General features: G+C 39.8%; 1 protein-coding gene across 1 annotated transcript in view; it reads right to left on the bottom strand.

Annotated features, from left to right (window-relative positions):
• Positions 1–19,074, bottom strand: part of socs7 (suppressor of cytokine signaling 7) — a 39,796-nt gene that overhangs the window by 5,990 nt on the left and 14,732 nt on the right. The window contains exons 4-9 of the mRNA XM_041785893.1: positions 17,314–17,393; positions 15,202–15,306; positions 9,367–9,501; positions 8,901–9,046; positions 6,997–7,165; positions 1,107–1,235 (exon numbers count right to left, since the gene is read on the bottom strand). Of these exons, the coding sequence (XP_041641827.1) occupies positions 1,107–1,235; positions 6,997–7,165; positions 8,901–9,046; positions 9,367–9,501; positions 15,202–15,306; positions 17,314–17,393 (764 nt within the window). The remainder of the gene's footprint in view (positions 1–1,106; positions 1,236–6,996; positions 7,166–8,900; positions 9,047–9,366; positions 9,502–15,201; positions 15,307–17,313; positions 17,394–19,074) is intronic.

The raw sequence follows: 19,074 nt of genomic DNA, 5'->3' as shown, positions 1-19,074 counted from the left end.
ATATGATCAAGTTAAACTGAGAACAGACATTCCCATGTCACTATAAACTCCATCAAATCCGCTCCAATCCTTCAAGCTCACTGCTGATGTTTTAAAGTCGAGTGTAAGCCGAGTTAGCAAACATCAAGAGAGCGCTGAACATCAGGTGGTTGGAGGAAATTTCAGGATCAAACTGTCCATTTAACACGACCTAATATAAACTCTCTGCTCACTCACCGATTCAGTGGCAGAGCCCAGCACTATTAGGTATTATGACACGTTCAGGGAGATTATCGTTTATGCAATGAGGATTAACTCGTACAGCCTAAATTAAATGCTACCCAGCAGTCTGTCTTTGCACCATATGTCAAACGTTCCAGCTGTTCCTCATCTTTGGTCCCAGTGTTTTTGGATCGGTGCCCTGCTCCTCTCCATCCTGTCTGTTTGTAGATTCAGGATTCTTGTTCTTCTTCTCTGATTCCTACCAGGATCTGACTCCTGTGTTTCTCAACATACCAAGAAATATTTTATTCACTTTTTCTACTTTGTCTAACATAAAGGTAATGAAGCTGGATGGATGGATGAATGGACGATGAGTGAATGGATGGATGGATGGATGGATGAATGGACGATGAGTGAATGGATGGATGGATGGATGGATGAATGGATGGATGAACAGATGGATGGATGGATAGATGGATAGATGGATGGATGGATAGATGAACAGATGGATGGATGAACAGATGGATGGATGAACAGATCTATTCAGCCCTTTAAAGCAGATCTGTGTTTGGGTTTGCTCCCTGATGTGAGCCAATCAGAAGCTTTTAACTGAGTCAGGTGATTTTTTTGTATGACATTCATTCACCTGCAGTACTGATGTATGACAGACATTCACCTGCAGTACTGAAGACAGTGGGAGGAATACAGCACTACAGGCTAACATGAAGGACAGAGTGAACATCTGGTACCTTCTCACCGCCCTGAATCATACAGAATTGTGAGAAGACACACAGTCAGGTATCTTCCCCTTTCTCCGTCTCTCCAGCACTCATCACTAAGTGTGAGTTTACATCCATTTTTGATTGGCTCAGGCAGCATGCAGATGTTTATGACCTATATTTTACCTGGGACTCTGGAGCGCAGGAAGTAGAGAAATTTGCCGTTCTTGGAGTGCATGATGGCTCGCTCGATGAACTCCACCACCGAGTGGCAGCGGTCCTCGAACTTGGGGTGGCACCACAGGCTGAAGGTCCCTGCAGGCAGAGAGATGTTTGTTCTTTATGGATCATATGTAGCATTTTATCATCTATAAATCATAGCCGCATTAATCATTCAACATTTGTATATCTACAGGATACACACGAGACCCAGAAGGCTGCATCTATCAGGCTTTATGTTCTAAATTATAGCGCTTGTTTATGCAGGGAAATGTAGTCTTTTATTCACAGCAAATCTTGATGAGTTAAATTCTAAAGTTCCAGAAAGTTCTTTCTAAACAGGGCAAACAAAATGAATGTTATTGATCAGTTATTAGCTCTAACGTCTGCAGGTTTACATCCGAGTATCATACGTTGACTTTTACTGCCTGTAAAAATGACTTCTTCAGGAAATCGATGCATCTGTATGGTCCAGATCATACTGCAGTAAAAGATAATTCAACCAATAAAACCTCAGTTTATTTCTGCCTTAAATACCTGGATATCAAGTGGCCAAACTATGAGAGCGAATGGGTTTTCAACAGAAAGTATCTGACAAAGAACATTCTATGGAAGTAAGATTGATAGAAGAGGAAGAAGAGGAGGGAAAGGACAGCTGCATCTATATCACAACCAAGCATTCCTCCTCTTTATGAAAATACCTTTAGTTGTAATTAAAAGTGTCCATCTTAAATGAAACAAGTGGGCTGTTTTCACACCCTAAAGTTTATTCCATTGCTACAATTTTGCTCAGGTTTCCCACAGAACGTTTAAGCATTTGGTTTCATGCTTGAATTTCACTTATTGAAGGTGAAAAGCTGTTAAAAATGTCCTTTCTGGTTCGTGCTGTGTGCTACCACAAAGCATTCTGGGATCTCTTAGGGTGCAAACCAGCTAGGCCACTTTTAACAGCTTTTCTCCTTCGTTAAGTGAAACTCATTCATGAAACCAAAACATGGAACTACTGTTCTGTAAAAACACAGTTTAACTAAAACACAAACAGCATCTCCATAGTAACATGAACATCTTCTGTATGGCCATGGCAGGCTGGTCTAGTCTGCTGTGACTGAGACTATTAGCTGGAAAAAATAAATAAATAATCACTTTTATGAGAGCTGAGATGCTTCAAAAAGCCACAAACTTGAAATTGGATAAAAGTGGCAAAAAATGGGCAAACAAATAGGAAAAAAGTGGTATTTAATGACAAAAGGTAGCTTAAATGAGCCATAATGGTATAAAAGTGGAAAAAATGGGCAAACAAGTAGGAAAAAAGTGGTAATTAATGGCAAAAGGTAGCTTAAATGGGCAAAAATGGGATAAATGTGGCAAAAAAGGGCAAAAAGTAGGGAAAAAAGTGATAATTAATGGCAAAAGGTAGCTTATATGGGCAAAAATGGGATAAATGTGGCAAAAATGGGCAAAAAGTAGGGAAAAAAAGTGATAATTAATGGCAAAAGGTAGCTTAGATGAGCCATAATGGGATAAAAGTGGCAAAAATGGGAAAACAAGTAGGAAATAAAAGTGGTAATTAATGGCAAAAGGTAGCTTAAATGGGCAAAAATGGGATAAATGTGGCAAAAAAGGGCAAAAAGTAGGGAAAAAAGTGATAATTAATGGCAAAAGGTAGCTTAGATGAGCCATAATGGGATAAAAGTGGCAAAAATGGGAAAACAAGTAGGAAATAAAAGTGGTAATTAATGGCAAAAGGTAGCTTAAATGGGCAAAAATGGGATAAATGTGGCAATAATGGGCAAAAAGTAGGGAAAAAAGTGATAATTAATGGCAAAAGGTAGCTTAAATGGGCAAAAATGGGATAAATGTGGCAAAAATGGGCAAAAAGTAGGGAAAAAAGTGATAATTAATGGCAAAAGGTAGCTTAAATGGGTAAAAATGGGATAAAAGTGGCAAAAGTTGGAAGAAAACGTTGCAAAAATGGGCAAAGCCTCCGGCACAGATCCAGACAGCCGGTGGTCCTGATGTGTTTCTTCAGATTTTGTGGTGGGGTGAACAGTTTTGTTCTGACCTTTGTGACTCCAGCTGAGAGGATAAAAGTCTTCTCTGGGGATTTAATCAGGAAGTAGGACAACAGTGTCCCTTTAACCTTTAAATATTTTGGTGTCTGAGGTTCAAAAATAGCCGCAGACATCTGGTTGAAGAACGAGGAATTAAAATGCTTTCTAGGATAGTTGTTAAACGCCGTCGGCTCGCTCTGACGCTCCACTAGTCTGGCCTTAAACACAAAAACCAACAGACCAAGTATGTTCAGCCTTAACTTCACCAGCACTATTTATCAAACAACCTCTTTATCTACAAGTAGAAACAGAAAATAGTGAAGAGTTTGATGAACTAGGCATGCTAATCCATTTCACTCCTGGAGGTCGTGCCCTGGTACAGGGACAGAAGTCCAGTTAAAGATCCCAATCCAACTAAAACGGACTTATCTGTGCTTTTAAATGAACAACTCATGACTGAACTGTAGAAAGCAGAGAGAGAGAGAGAAGCACTGTTCATACAATCTATGGTTCAGCCTGAGCTGTCTACCTACGCTGAGTCTTTCAAAGGACGGCAGCTTTGAGAAAGTCACTAACAGATGAAGTCACAGCCAAGAATTTTACACGAGGACAGGAAGTGGTTTCTGCCTGAACAGTGCTAGCATTATGCTAAAGGTTTGTGCTACTCATGACTGCCAACCATGGAAATTAAAACAAACAAAACAAAAAGAAACATAAAAAATCAAATAGAAAACAAACAAACAAAGCTAAACAAAAGTAGACAAATTAAAAACAAAACATAAACCAAAACCAACAAAAAACAAAAAATGTAACAAAACAAAACAAAAAACATAAGAAACAAAACAAAAAACAAAACTAAATAAAACATAAAAACAAACGAGAACAAGACAACAAAAACCCTCAAAAAACAACAGAAACAAAAAAGAAATAAACAAACAAAACAAAATAATTTTCTCTATTCCTTGAATAAGAGTGCTAAATGTTTTTAATCCCTCATGCTGCTGCTGAGAAATTTAATTGGATAGTAAAGTCATGAAATCTGAATGCAGAGATGCTAACGTGGCTAAGACCTAGCCTCCACATGATGACCACATGTTTGGCGGCTGTGACTTCCTGTTGACTGCTCCGTGGTCGTCATTGTTTGTCTCAGAGAGCCTGGCTGCCCTGGTTTCCTTCCCGTCAGACCGCGGTGCGTTCATGCACACATGATCGTGTTGATGTGGATGTGTTGTGTCAGTCAGGGCTGCACGTCTGAATAATGAATGTGTTTCCACGCATGAGTCTATAGCTTTCTAACGGTGACTCATTAACGTGAAGCCACATTTATCTATGTCTGCCTGCCCCACATCCCCCCGTGTGTCTGGTTTTGTGTGTATGTGTGAGTCACTGTGGCGGTTTGTCTCACGTGTGGCGTGTTTGTGAATATGGATGTGTTGTTATTATTCCTGCATCATTGTTGTCTTATTGTCACCTCATAGATCTCTAAGAAGACTTTAATATCTTTGTTTTGATTTACAGATTATTTTTATGGATCCATGGCGCAGAGGCCGAAGGCGCCATGTTTTTGTGTTGTTTGTCTGTTTGGGACATTCTTGTCTAGAGTGCTTTTTAAAGTATTCACCTCCTTGGATGTTTAATCCTTTATTGGTTTTATAAATCAATCATGGTCAATAGAATTGGCCTTTTTTCTTTTAAATTACCCAAAACATTCATTCCCTCCCTCTAGTCAGTCTTTAGTAGAGTCTCCTCTGTCTGCAGTCTCAGCTCTGAGTCTGCGTGGATAGGGATCAAACATCTGGACTCTGGAATTTTACTCCATTCTTCTTTGATAAACTGCTCAAGCTCTGTCAGGTTGATCAGGGATCAGGAGTGAACAGCCCTTTTCAAGTCCAGATACTAATCCTCTATTGGATTGAGGTCTGGGCTTTGACTGGGTGACTCTTTTAATATTTTGCTGCATTCATTTTCCCCTCTACCTTTACAAGCCTTCCAGGTCTGGCTGCTGAGAAGCATCCCCACATCACGATGCTGCTGAGAAGCATCCCCACAGCACGATGCTGCTGAGAAGCATCCCCACATCACGATGCTGCTGGGAAGCATCCCCACAGCATGATGCTGCTGAGAAGCATCCCCACATCACGATGCTGCTGGGAAGCATCCCCACAGCATGATGCTGCCACCAGCGTGCTCCACAGTGGGGATGGTGTGTTTGTGGTGATGTCAGTGTTTGGCGTCTTGTCTGATGGTCTAAAAGCTCCATCCTGGTCTCATCAGACCAAAGAACTTTCTTCCTCTTGACCATGGAGTCTCCCACAGTCCTTCTGGTGAACTCTAGTCCAGATTGAATCTGAGTTTTCTTCAACAGTGTCTTTCTCTTTGCCACTCTCCCATAAAGCTCTGACTGCTGAAGAACCCGGCCAACAGTTGTTGTCTGCAGAGTCTCTCCATCTCAGCTGCTGAAGCTTGGAGCTCCGTCAGAGTATTCATAGGTGTCTTGGTGTCCTCTCTCACTAGTCTCCTTCTTGCACGCCCACTCAGTTTGTGAGGACGGTCTGATCTAGGCAGATTTACACATGTGACATAATCCTTCGTTTCTTCATGATGGATTTAACTGAACTCTGGGGGATGTTCAGAGACTTAGAGATGTTTCTGTCTCCATCCTCTGACTTAGACTTTTCAATAACCTTTTCTCTGAGAGTTCTTTTGTCTTCATGGTGTAATGGTTGCCAGAAATACTGATGAACCAGTGACTTGACCTGGTGTGTCTTTATACTACAATCACTCAGCTGATCCCCACTTCACTAACTGTGAGACTGCTAGCACCCATTGTCTGACCTGGGTTGTGATGTTAAGGCCGTGTTTTTTACTTTTTCTTGCTTTGATCACGTCTTGAATTAAATGAAGTCTGAACGGTCTTTAAAGGCACCCTTATTTATGCTCTATATGTTGGTCTGTGGTTGACTTCCATGCATGCATAAAGGTCTCCTGTGACTCATGATGCTGCTCGCCCTGAGGTGTTGGCTGACCGATGTATGGATGGACATGTCTGTGTGGACGTTATAAGCTCATACGTCTGCACACGCGGGCAGCAATAATCAAAGATATGCAGAAAAATATCTGTGTGTGTGTCAGCACTGCTGTAGTTCTGTGATGTGAGGATGTTTTATGAGTTTTAGGGCACAAACACAGTCCAGGCAAACTTAAATGTCATCGCCTGAACCAGCTGGCAAACACAATCACAGCGGACATCGTCAGCGTTCACTGTCACGCAACATTAAGGGACAAACTTCTGTCCTCTCTGGAGTGACTAAGAGCTTATTCAAGGGTTTCTAGAGGAAGCAGACTCGATTTCATTCTTCTTTAAAGGTAAAATATGGAGAATTCAATCAGAGGAAACCTCCATCTTTCAGTCGTAACAAGGTTTATCATTGCAGCATTGCACAATGAACCAGGAGGGCCATTTTTAAATCTGAAATAAGGTTTCATTGTACTAAATTTTCACTGCAAGGATTACCTGGAGACAAAAGTATTTGTTTACCACTGACATCCAGTTAATAACAAGTCCTTATGCCATCCAGGCTAGGAAAGGACGACTGACAGTAGATGCCAAAAGTCCACATGTTGAATTGAAATCATTAAATAAAAAGTTTCAGTATGGAGCATGAAACTGACGTGCTGGATAAAAATTTTAGAACTAATTTTCACCTTTTGTCCCTAGTTTGGTCTGTGGGTAAGCAGTTTGTAAGATAAACAACATTCAGTCAAATAAAACCAGATATTTATGTATAGATGAGGCTGTGTCTCACCTCGGTAGTGCTCCATGCGTGTGTGGTGCGTGACTCCCTGCGACCTGAAGCTCAGACTCAGGATGTATCGAGGATCGGAGCTGTCTCTGACCAGGAACGATCCGTCAGGTTTCCCTTTCAGCTTCATCTCCGCGTCTTCCCAGTTCATGGGACCCCAGTACCAGCCGCACTGAGGAGAGAACGTCGTCTTTAACTCTGCACATCCCCAACTAACTTCTACTTCTCTAAAACTCAAATGAGCTAACACGTGGAGCATGGAAATCTGTTAGCCTGCAGGGAGATACAATCCAGAAGTTTTTCACGCGTAGCCTTTCTGTTTCTATAATCTGGACCCTCACTTAATCTGAAAGTATGGACTCTACAGAAACCAAGGCATCATCTGCAAACACGCTCATCAACATCCTTGATGCCTGTCTTAGCTGCTGCTAAAGTCTGCCACATTAAACCTGGGTAACAGTTGTAACTCATCTCTCATTACGATAACACAAAGTTTAAGGACTTTAAAGAACTCTTAAAGATGCTTTAATAGACTCCTAATAAAGAGGTCAATCTAAAGAAGAGGCCGAGAACACGGGTCACTTTAATTCAGTTTGAAAAGATGAGAAGGCCAAACGCCACATGCTCTGCATCTTCATCACAGTGGGAATTTTGGCAGCTATTTTTAATGTTAGTTTTTAGTTTTAGTCTTTAAATGAGATGCATTTTAGTTTCAGTCACATTTTAGTCATTTCTATCCTTTTTAGTTTTAGTCTAGTTTTAGTCGACGAAAACTAAAAACATTTTAGTTTAGTTTTAGTCCACAAAAAGTCCTCACATTTAAGTCTTTACTTTTAGTCCAAGCATTTATTTTCTAAAATCTTGTACCAAATCATGGTAGTGTGTTCTCTGTCAAACCTGGGGTCCCTGCTTTCTACAGCTGAGAGGCAGAATAGATACAGATGTGTTGTTTTTGACAGATTTACCCACAGAGGAGAAATATCACAGATTTTAAATGTCCGACGAAAACCACATTACATTTTAGTCTAGTTTTAGTCATCTTGATAAAAATTAAACTTAGTTTTTGTCAGTTTTAGTCATCACAGATCTATTTTTGTTAGTCTGTCTAGTTTTTGTCATGGAAAAAAAGGCTGTCGACAAACATTTTTAGTCATAGTTTTAGGCTGAATCCTAATTCTCCCCTTAAAGGCCCATTTATGCTCAACGTTAAATACGGATACGGATACGAATACGGATGGAGCCTTCTGTCCGTGCTCCGTGTTCATTTCGTCTGTATTTCTGCACGTTTCCATAAAGCTTACGGATACGAGCCCAACAGAGCAGTACCACCAGAAAACGTAGGGGCAGTGTTGCTGTCACTACCTGATACGTAGCTCTAGTGAGACACGAAGAAGAAATAACAATGACAGAACTTTTTGAGGAAAGGTTATGTGAGTTGGTTACAAACACTGCCTTCGTTTTTGTCTTTTATGCAAGAGGTACATTATTAATACCTCCTCCACAGCTGCCATGTTTGTTTTTGAGTTTGTTGTTGTCATAAACTTTTGACTTTGGGCTGTACCCTCGCTTGGTGGGTGGACTGTAGAAGGTGGTCATGTGACATCACAGAGTCTCTGCTGGTGCAGCCACTGACTGGCAGAAAATTCAGACTGGTGACGAAATAACTCTAGCTGATTAATTTGTCTACTTTTTTAAAACCAAAATGAAGTCTGTAGAGGAACTGAGTTAAAGCTATAGGGCTTAGAACTACTATCAGATTTGATCGACTGAACCTTCATGTTCTAAATCCAGCTATAAACACTTTCCTCTTAGACTTTGGTGAGGGCAAATCAAAAATGGAGCACAGGCCAAAGTTGGCTCACGGGCCACAGTTTGGACACCTCTGGTCTCATGAGACTCGCTCGTACCTTCTCCAGCTCTCTCAGACTGGCAGTGAAGTTGCTGGCTTCAGACCTCCGGAGGGCGCACAACACCGGGGGCGGGGCTTGTCTGGAAGGGGCCGGAGCATCTGCTGATGTTGAGCTTGAATGTGGGAGGGCCCGGAGGAAGGCGTCTAAACCAGGACAAGAATGACAGAGATATTAATATTTCTAAACACCTAGTCTGGTGTTTTATCACAGTTTTAAGTCCCCTATCTATTATTGATCCCTTCTCTGAAATAGAGCACACCAGCAAAATAACCTGACAGGTTTGTTCTTGTACTCAGAGTGACTAAAACATCTGGAATCTTGAATAAACCAAGAATAAGAAGTCTGTTTTTACTACATTTCTCATCAGCCCATTGCCCCACAATAATCATATCAGAACTACATTTTCCCCTGACTTTAAAGTCTGTCTAGACGTGAGTCTGGCGTCCTGATGGGCATATCTTACCATTGAGGCTGAGACTGTGCTGGATGGTGGCGTGGGAGGGAGGAGGAGGAGGAGGGAGAGGCAGGGGGAGGGACTGCAGGGAGGCGCCCATAACACTCACTAGGAAGGGACCAGGCTGAGGCCCGGCTATGTCATCTGGAGGGAGGAGAGGAGGGACGGGAGAACGGGGAAGGAGGGAGGAAAGTGAAGAAAGTGTCAACGGAGAACAAGAAGGTGAGGGAAAAAGAAAGAAGGAGGATTGACGGACACATTCTGGCACCATAGTAAAGCCTCAATGCACAGATTTAAAAGATCTGACCTCTCTATTATCATCGACCCAAATATATGTGTGAATGCAGCCAGCCCAAATCTTTCACCTAGGGATGGTGATACGGCATCCTGGGGTTTTAAAAACAGCCACAGTATTACTGAGAATATCCTCATGTGTAGTGAGTGTTTATAATAAATGTCGTTCATATATGTGTCCTTATCCATCAGCATCATCACTGCCAGTGTGAAGAAGCTTTGAACCTGATAAATGAAACCTTGACAATGATTTTGGGCCACTTAGGCAGGAACATGCACGTATACAGTATATTACAGCACACCCTGGCCTGGCGCCTTTACATTCTTAGATACTGTATGAAAAAAGTGTGGATGATTATTTTCATATGTCCTCTTAACCCTCAGATCCTACTATGTCCGTTTTGAGGACATTCATCTTTTTTATCATCATTATTTTGAGTTGATAGTCTCATTTTAATAGATTGAGGCATCAAATTTGGCCAAAGTAATATTTTTCTTCATATTAAAAAAAAAAAAAAAAAAAAAAGTGTTGCCCATAGAACTCATTTGACGCAAACAGCCCCATCCATCCTTGTTTGTCTGAAATTGGACACATAGCCTTCCATTAAAAACAGGTTTTTTTTGACTGTGCATCTATGGCACCAAAACAACATACAGCAACCTTTTCTATGCAGTCACTCGATCACCAGGGCTCTAAATTTCACCATTCCACAGTGATCCAGCAGATAGTGCCAGCGCACCATTTTAACCCCTTCAGCAACGCACACATGGTTTACCTTCCATGGACTCAGAGTGTTTGGAGCGCTATTTCATCCACTAAACATCATCAGAATTAAATGAAACGATTGGTGCCACTAGATATGGATGTCTGAGAGTGGGCTACATGTATAAGGAAAAGTTTGTGTGCTCCTATGTGTGTGCTCAGGTGTGAATCTGCGTCTATGTTTACAGCCGGACACGCTGTAAGTGGAGTGTTTACAGTTGAAAATGCTACTTCTGAGTTCTGCAGTCTGGGACTAAGAAAGGGGGACATTTGGACAATTTCAACTTTGCCCTCACTTTATAGCAAGTGGATGGACATGCATGAGGATGCACAGGTCCTTTCCATCAATAGGAGAGAATATATCATATCTCAAACATGCAGTAAATTTATATATGAGCGTTATCACGGTCACATTTTGGTTAGAGGTAGAAATGCTTGTGTTTGTGATTCATATCCTACATAGTTCCTCTGATTTTTTTATGCCTGTACATGAAATAAACCTAACATGAACAAATGCATTCACTCTCATATGATTTGGTAGAGGAGGAGGCTGAGAAAGGGATGGTAAAACTGGCGTGTTTTTGGCTCTGTTAGACTCATCTGTTTAGCATGGACGCTATCTCACTGAATCACAGTCATAGGCATAGTGGACAATAACTGGCATTAAAAGGGTGTAACACTGATTTTTTTTTTTTTTTTAGTGGTCAGGGTTGAAGTTGTTGAAGAGATTTGAAGCAATGAAAGTAAAAAAAAGTTGGGGTGCACCGGTAGTTGAGTGGTTAAGGCGCGCGCCATATACGCAGGCGACCCGAGTTTGAATCCGGCCCGTGGCACTATTTCCCGCATGTCTCTCCCTGCTCTATTCCCTGTTTACGACTCTGTCCACTGTCCTATCCAATAAAGGCAAAAAGCCAAAAATAAATCTTAAAAAAAAAAAAAAAAGTTGAAAAATGATTGTTTTATAAACATCTTTCTGCATGTCCATTTTCTGGACAAACAAGGGGCTAAAAATTAGGGAGAGAGGGTTAACTCTTGTGCCCTCCTCAGGCATTTTTGGCCTTTTTCCTCAACTTTTTTTTTTTCTTTTTTGTGATCATTTTGTCAGTTTTACAGCTTGTGGCATGAATTTTTACAGGAACTTTATTTCTTTTTAAACTTTTGAAGTCCAACATGTTTTACTCTTAAATGTCATTCAGACGCTCTCAATTAATTTTGAACCCTCTGGACACCTTCGAGGCAAAAATGTACACGAACAGAAAAATTGCCATTAAATCACCATTCGTCAATATTTTTTTCTACTTTTTTCTAGTGAGTCCCAACATTCTAACACACACACACACACACACAGTAAAAGTCTGAGAGTCAATAATCATCATCAGACTTTCACAGTAATTATGAAAAATCTACAAAGATAGCAACAGAGTGAACCCAGCATAAATAGCAGAATAATACGTCAACTTTTTAAGAACTAAAATGAGTCTGTAGGAGGAACTGGGTTGGAGTTACAGGACCTGGAATGAACTGAGATGATGTTAGAGAGGGCCACATATTGGTCTTTGCCAGTCTGGGCCTCCACATTACTAAAACCAGTCCTGTTGGTGTCTAGGGGGATAAAATAAAAAATAAAAATGTGAAAATCAGTGAAGAGAGTTACATTTGTGGGTGAAATTATCGTTTTTTTAATTTAGCGATGCTTAATTTTGCCGTCTATGTGGGTCAGAAAATAACAGCAGGCTCAGAGGCAAACGTTTGCATTTAAAGGTCAGAGAATTTACATGAACTCAGATATCAAGGGACAGAAATGATCTGATGTTTCAGAATTTCATGTTTTTACAGGGTCTCTAAAATAAGTGACACCATGTCCATTTAGTTTAAAGCATTTCAGGTGAACCAAATCACATTTAAGCCTATCAATACAAACTACAGCATCACATAAACTTAAAAAATACACCCTAGAATGGATTAATTTCCTGGGAAGAGAGACAAACTATTTTTGTCTTGGATTGATTCATCCCACTCAAATCAAATCTGCAATTTTCTGCTGACCTTTCAAAGCTCCTCCAATCAGATTACAGCAGATTACAAAGATTTGTCTGTGAACAACAGAAAACTACGATTTATATCTGACCAAATATGAAGAGAAACAGCAGAGCTTTATATCATCTAAAGAGAGGATGGAGGAATCATGGAGGATCCTGCTGCATCATGTGGGATTGTATCATGTTTGATGACATTATACTTTATCTAAATAGGTGCATACTTTAGTATTAAGCTGTCAGCTGTTAATGTGCATCTAACTGTCTCATTGGTTTTGATATTAAATTAACAGTGTGTCTGCAGTAAAGGACCCAGGCCCCAGCCTCAGAAACGTCTCTGTACCTCGTTTGGTGTTGTGCTATGTCCGTTTGTGTTGTTGTGTTTAGCATATTACAGCATTTTCTAATGTAATGTTATGTTACATAACTTAACAACACAATATACTGTAAAAAAATGTAATCCTAATGTAACATAAGCTAATCTATTCTGTTTAAATATGTGTTATGTAGTTTATTGTCATTTTGTGTCATTCTGAATGTAACAGTACATAATACAATGTAACATACTGTTACTTTGTTTAAAATCTTTATGCATTGTTTAGTATCATATCATGTCATTTTGTATTGTATCATTTCTTTATGTGGTTTAATTTAATGTAAAGTACGTAATAAAACATGACATAATGTAATGTAGCATTATGTTACATTATGTAACATAATGTTATGTTTATAACATAACATCAAGTACCATAACATAATGTAAAGTAACACTACGAAGTGTAAGGTAACACAACGTAATGTAACATAATTAACCGTATCATAACGTAACAGAATGTCATGTAATGCTTACAGAACGTACAATGTTATTTATATATATACATACAGTGCTAAACAAATGTATTAGACCACCCTAACCCTAACCACAGTCAGGTTTCTGCCACAGCTGCCCTAAATTAACAGCATTGGTAATTACCAAAATCATTTTTGATGTTTCTGCAATGTTTAATACACCAATATGTAGAAGCTCTTTAACCCAAATGATATTTTTAATGCTAAAATAGAATTAATATTGTTATCCATGAATTTTCAAATTTACTGATTTACAAAAAAACTGAAAAAAATAGCAAAGCACATTAATATTTCTTGATTAATATGTCAAATTATAGTTATTTACTGTCATTCCTGAACAGAAAAAAGAGTTTTAGTGGTTGAATGTTATGCTTGATTCATTTCTGACTTCTCAGAGAAGCCCAGTGAGCCGGCTCAAATTTGGGTGAATTCAGTTTGAAATTCCTCATTCCTGTTCAAAATGGTACAACGTGGAGAGCTGACTGAAAATGAAAGAGTCCGCATTAAAGCACTTCATGATGCTGGATGGTCTCTGAGACGGATATGACAAGTGGTCTAATACATTTGTTAAGCACTGTACATAATATACCATATCATAAGGTAACAGAATGTAATGTTATGTTTACAGTATGTACAATGTTATTTATATACATATATATGAAAATAACATTATATAATGTAACATAACATTATGTACCATAACATAATGTAACATAACATTATGTACATAACATCATGTAAAATAAGATAATGCAGAATTTTATGTATATAACATAATGTCATACACCACGACCTTATGCAATGTAACAATATATAATGTAAGGTAACACAGTGTAATGTAACATAATATACCATATCATTAGGTAACAGAATGTAATGTAATGTTAACAGCATGTGCAATGTTGTTTATATACATGTATATGTTATATGATAATAAATGTAACATAACACAATGTAACATCATGTGATGTAATGAAGCATAAAGTAACATGATGTAACATAATCTAACATAACATAATGTCATGTAATGTAATATTTTGCAACCAGACACAGCGTAAGGTAGGATAATGTACTGTAAAATAGCATAACATAGCAGTATGATACAAAATCATTTAGCAGAATGTAATGTTATAAAATGAGAACAGAATTAAACATGTTTTATATACACATTTATGTGTGTTGTGTATAAATTGTGAGACCTTATTTGATGTAACAAAATGTATCATTATGTTATGTGAAGTTACATAGTGTCATGTAGCATATAGTAACGTAATGTAATGTAAGATAGCATGATTAAGTATAACATTACTTAATATAACATGTTTTGCAACATAACATAGTATATGGTAACATAATGTTAGGGAACATAATTTTAGAAAATGTGATTTAATGTAAACGGAATGTAACTTGTTATTTATATACATATATGGGATATGTGTGTCATATGACAACATTAAATAATGTAAGGTAGCATAATGTAGCGTTACATAACATTAGGTAACATAACATAATGTAACACAAAGTAGTGTAGCATGGCATAATGTAGCATGGCATAATGTAGCATGGCGCGGGTGAGTGTACATCCTCATGGAATATAATCATAGGAATGTTTGAAGCTCAGTTTGCAGCCCAGCTGCTACGGTGGCTACCTCATACTGTCTGCCTCATGTTACAGGGCAACAAGCAGCCAATGAAAACTGATCATACAGTTTCAGGAATGTGTTCGTGAAAAGATAACAGGTAGAGTAATGTATCGTAATGCACTGTAACATGCTGTTCCTCATCTTTGTATGTCTTTGTTTTGTTCTGTATGGGTCTGCAAATCTCTCTTTGTATCTGCAGAAGGACACAGATGTAGAGAGAGAAAGAAGCAGAGAGAGATAAAGGACGGGAGAAAAGTACCTAACAAACTTAGACTTCGGCGTGGAGGAGGGGGCGGCGTGGGAGGGTGTGGCGTGTTCGCCCCTCTCCGGGAAATATCCACATCCACCAGGGAAACGGTCTCACCTGAAGCCGGTAAAGAAACAGAGTAAATAAGAGGGGGAAGGGTGAATTAAAGACCCACACAGTGGAGCATAAAAATCTTTGTTCTTGGTGTTTCTGTGGTTGCGTTTTTCTTTGTCTGCTCTGCAGAGAGAGACAGAAACATTAAAACTGCACCAGGCAGGGCATTTATGGAAAATTACACCCAGCTAATCAGCCTAAATCACTGCAATAAAGAAGAACATCCCAGCCTCACTAAATGAGATTCTGCAGATTCACTGTTTACCAAAGTGATATCCTGCAGTCAGGGACTTTTATTGGCAGGGAAAGAAACAAATTCAAACGTAGGAGCCAAATCCCCACCGTCTCCTAAACAGCAGAGAACGCTGGACTCTCCCTCTTTAGATCTGCTCTGCTATCATCTCCTCTGCTTTTATTTATTTATTTATTTATTTCTGTGCTGATGAAACGGTTGGGCTGGTAAACACCGGCATGCTGTGTGCAGGACTTCTGGGCTTTTAAAGCGCTCGTCCTCGCGCCTGTGGAGCCACCGACGTGACTTACCGCCTGCTCGGTGCAACTTTAATGTTTCGGTCTAATTGGTAGTTGGCCTCATGCAGAGTTTGTGTTCATTAAACTACAAAAACATACAAAAAACACAATATTCAAGATGCTTATCTAGCTAAATAGAGCTACACGAGCGATGTGGGGCACCAGCATGTTGTTCTGAGCCCTGCAGAGGTTGTGAGCTGATTCTCATAAAGTCAGCTAAATCATGTTTGCCTGCCGAGCTGCAGACCTCCTCACCCTTCCTTCCCATCGGCCGTTTGTGCTAAGGCCTGTCTCATCCTATCTCATGCATCACTTACTGCAGATGACAACTACTGTATTTTAAGGTTGTGGTTAAGAAATGTGCAGCGTTTTAAGCTGGAATGATGCATTTTTAAATCAGAATCCCTTTTCAGGAATGGCTCATCCTTTTGCATGTTATTTTCTCACTAATGAGCTAATCTAAGGCAGGGAATATACACAGATGCACATGTGAGGAAAAGGTAAAAGCTCTACATAAGCAGAATCCAATTTCCCCAAAAAGTTGGGACACTGTATAAAATGTAAATAAAAACAGAAGTCAATGATTGTCAAATCTCAAAAACCCATACTTGATTCACAACAGAACAGAAACAACCTATCAGACGTTGAAACTGAGACATTTTACCATTTCATGAAAAATATTAGCTCGTTTTGAATTTGATGGCAGCAACACATATTAAAAAAGTTGGGGCGGAGCAACAAAAGGCTGGAAAAGTAAATGGTACTAATGAAAAACAGCTGGAGGAGTATTTGTAACCAATTTGGTTAATTAGCAACAGGTCAGTAACATGACTGGGTATAAAAGGAGCATTTTAGAGAAGCAGAGTCTCTCAGAAGTAAAGATGGGCTATGGGTTTGTGAAATTTGACAATCATTGACTTTTTATTTGTGTAGTGCCCCAACTTTTTTGGTATTGGGGGTAATAGTATGATTTAAACATATTCATATGGATGTAAACAGTCCTCTATAAGTGAAGCTCATACTCGATTAAAAGGGTTTCTAACAGCTTGTAGATGTTCCTCTAAGTGAGCCGGCGTCAGACTGCAGTCCTCTAAAAGTCTCTTCATGTTGTTTCAAAGTCTTCTGGTGCATTGAAGGCAGATCTGTGACCGTGTGGAACCCTAACCTGGGGTTGCTCTGCTATAGAAGCAGCCTTTAGGAGCTGCTTGTGAAGCTAAATTAGGAAACTCTCCTGTGGATTGTGTTGGAGGGTATGAACCAGTGATGTATGAAGCTGTATGGATTAGAGGACAAAAGCTGTTTAAGGACATCACCTTGTTTTTATTCAGCCTTAAAGATAAACCAATCCATCACAGAAGGTTATATTTTTATTCCCAGAGCCTCTGGAGGGTGTGTTGTGAACTGGGTGCTGTACAGGGGAGTTTTAGCCAGCAGAGGAAGCGTTCCTGGCGGAAAGCAGAGTTAGAGAGGAGCTCTTACCCGTGAAAGCAGAGAGCGAGGCGGAGAGGGAGGCGGGGGAGAAGGCACTGTGGGCCCTGGTCAGTCTGGGCTGGTTGTGGCTGCAGGACACACATGGAGAAGAGGAAGGAGAGTGAGAGTGCTGTTAGCAGCTGCAGAGGTTCAGAAAATTAACTTTTCAATGTGAGCGTGTGCACTTTTGTGTCCTGAAGGTTTTTTTTTTTTTTTTTTTTTTTTACTTTTCCTGTTTGATGCTCTTAGCTCTGGCAGTCCAGACTTCTGCAGCTATGTTTTTTTAATCACAGCCTTCCTTCAGCCTGCTGCTGTGAAGAATGACTAAACAGTGAGCAGGAGCGAGAATGACGAGCAACAAAGGTTCAACAAACGCTGCAGCCACACAAAAACAGGGAGACCCCACTGGGACGGTTAAAGGCTGGAGCCACGTTCAGGGCAGAGGTTGTCCACGGTAAAGACTGACTGGCTTCAGAAGGATTTTAATGATGATTTCATTTGTTGAGAGGAAAAAGCCATCAAAACCTTCCTGGTCCGCTTAAACAGAACCTGTCTGACAAACTGATGTAAAAGATCTCCTACACATCATGGAGAAACAAAGTCACTGACATCTATCAGTCTGAAAGCGTTGTAAAGACATTTCTGAGGCTTTGGGACTCCAGTGAACCATGCTGCAAGCCATTATCCACAAATGGGGAAAACTGTGAACAGTGGTGAACCTTCCCAGGAGTGGCCAGCCTACCAACATGACTCCAAGAGAACATGGACAACTCATCCAGGAGGTCCCACATTTGACTTAAAACATCCTGATGATCCCCAAGACTTCTGGGAAAATATTCTGTGGACCAACCAGACAGAAGTTGAACTGTTTCATCTACAGCAGTGATGCTCAACATGTGGTGCAGGAGCCACATGTGGGTCTTTTGTTATGATTTGTGGCTCTTCTGTGTCTAAATTTGAAATATTATTCCCCCAGAAAACCATTAAAAAGGGAAACTATGACCTCAGAAATAATCAATTGCAATTCACCTTAAACAGTTTGAATCCCCAAATTAATACAGTTGGCTTCAATTTTCCACTTTTATTTTTTTTTCTGTATATTTCGCTGCTTTAAGCCCACTTCTGCCTTTTCTTTTTGCTACCTTTTGCCAATTTTTAATACTTCAGTGTTTCCCATACATTCATTTATTTGTGGTGGACCGCCACAAATAAATTAGGCCCGCCACAAATAGATTTTGGCGCTACCTGTTTGTCCTCGCTCTGTGAATGTAGCATGATGTTAAAAATGACTATATCACGAATATCCGACTATAAATTATGTGGAAGTTTTGTGCCGCCAGCATGCATTTCTTGCTGGAGTTTCGCTTCTCCCATTGTCCCTGAATGCATGTCTCACAGCAGAGAGCTGTCTTTCTCTCCACCGAAAATCCAGGAAACTCTGCACATGCGCATTTTTGTATCAGCGGTGAGAGAAGCAGGGGACAGGAAGGTATGATATTCCATGATATTTCTCCACTGTGGGTTAATCTGTCAAAAACAACACATCTGTATCTATTCTGCCTCTCAGCTGTAGAAAGCAGGGACCCCAGGTTTGGCAGAGAACACACTACCATGATTTGTTACCAGATTTTGGCAAGAGAATAAATGCTTGGACTAAAAGTTAAGACTAAAATGTGAGGACTTTTAATGGACTAAAACTAGACTAAAACTAAAAAGGTTAGAAATGATGAAAATGTGACTAAAACTTAAAGACATTTCATCTAAAGACTA

This window comes from Cheilinus undulatus, linkage group 4 (genome assembly GCF_018320785.1).
Source record: "Cheilinus undulatus linkage group 4, ASM1832078v1, whole genome shotgun sequence".
NCBI lineage: Eukaryota > Metazoa > Chordata > Actinopteri > Labriformes > Labridae > Cheilinus > Cheilinus undulatus.
The sequence above is the reverse complement of the archived record's forward strand: the minus strand, read 5'-3'. Positions and strand labels throughout refer to the sequence as shown.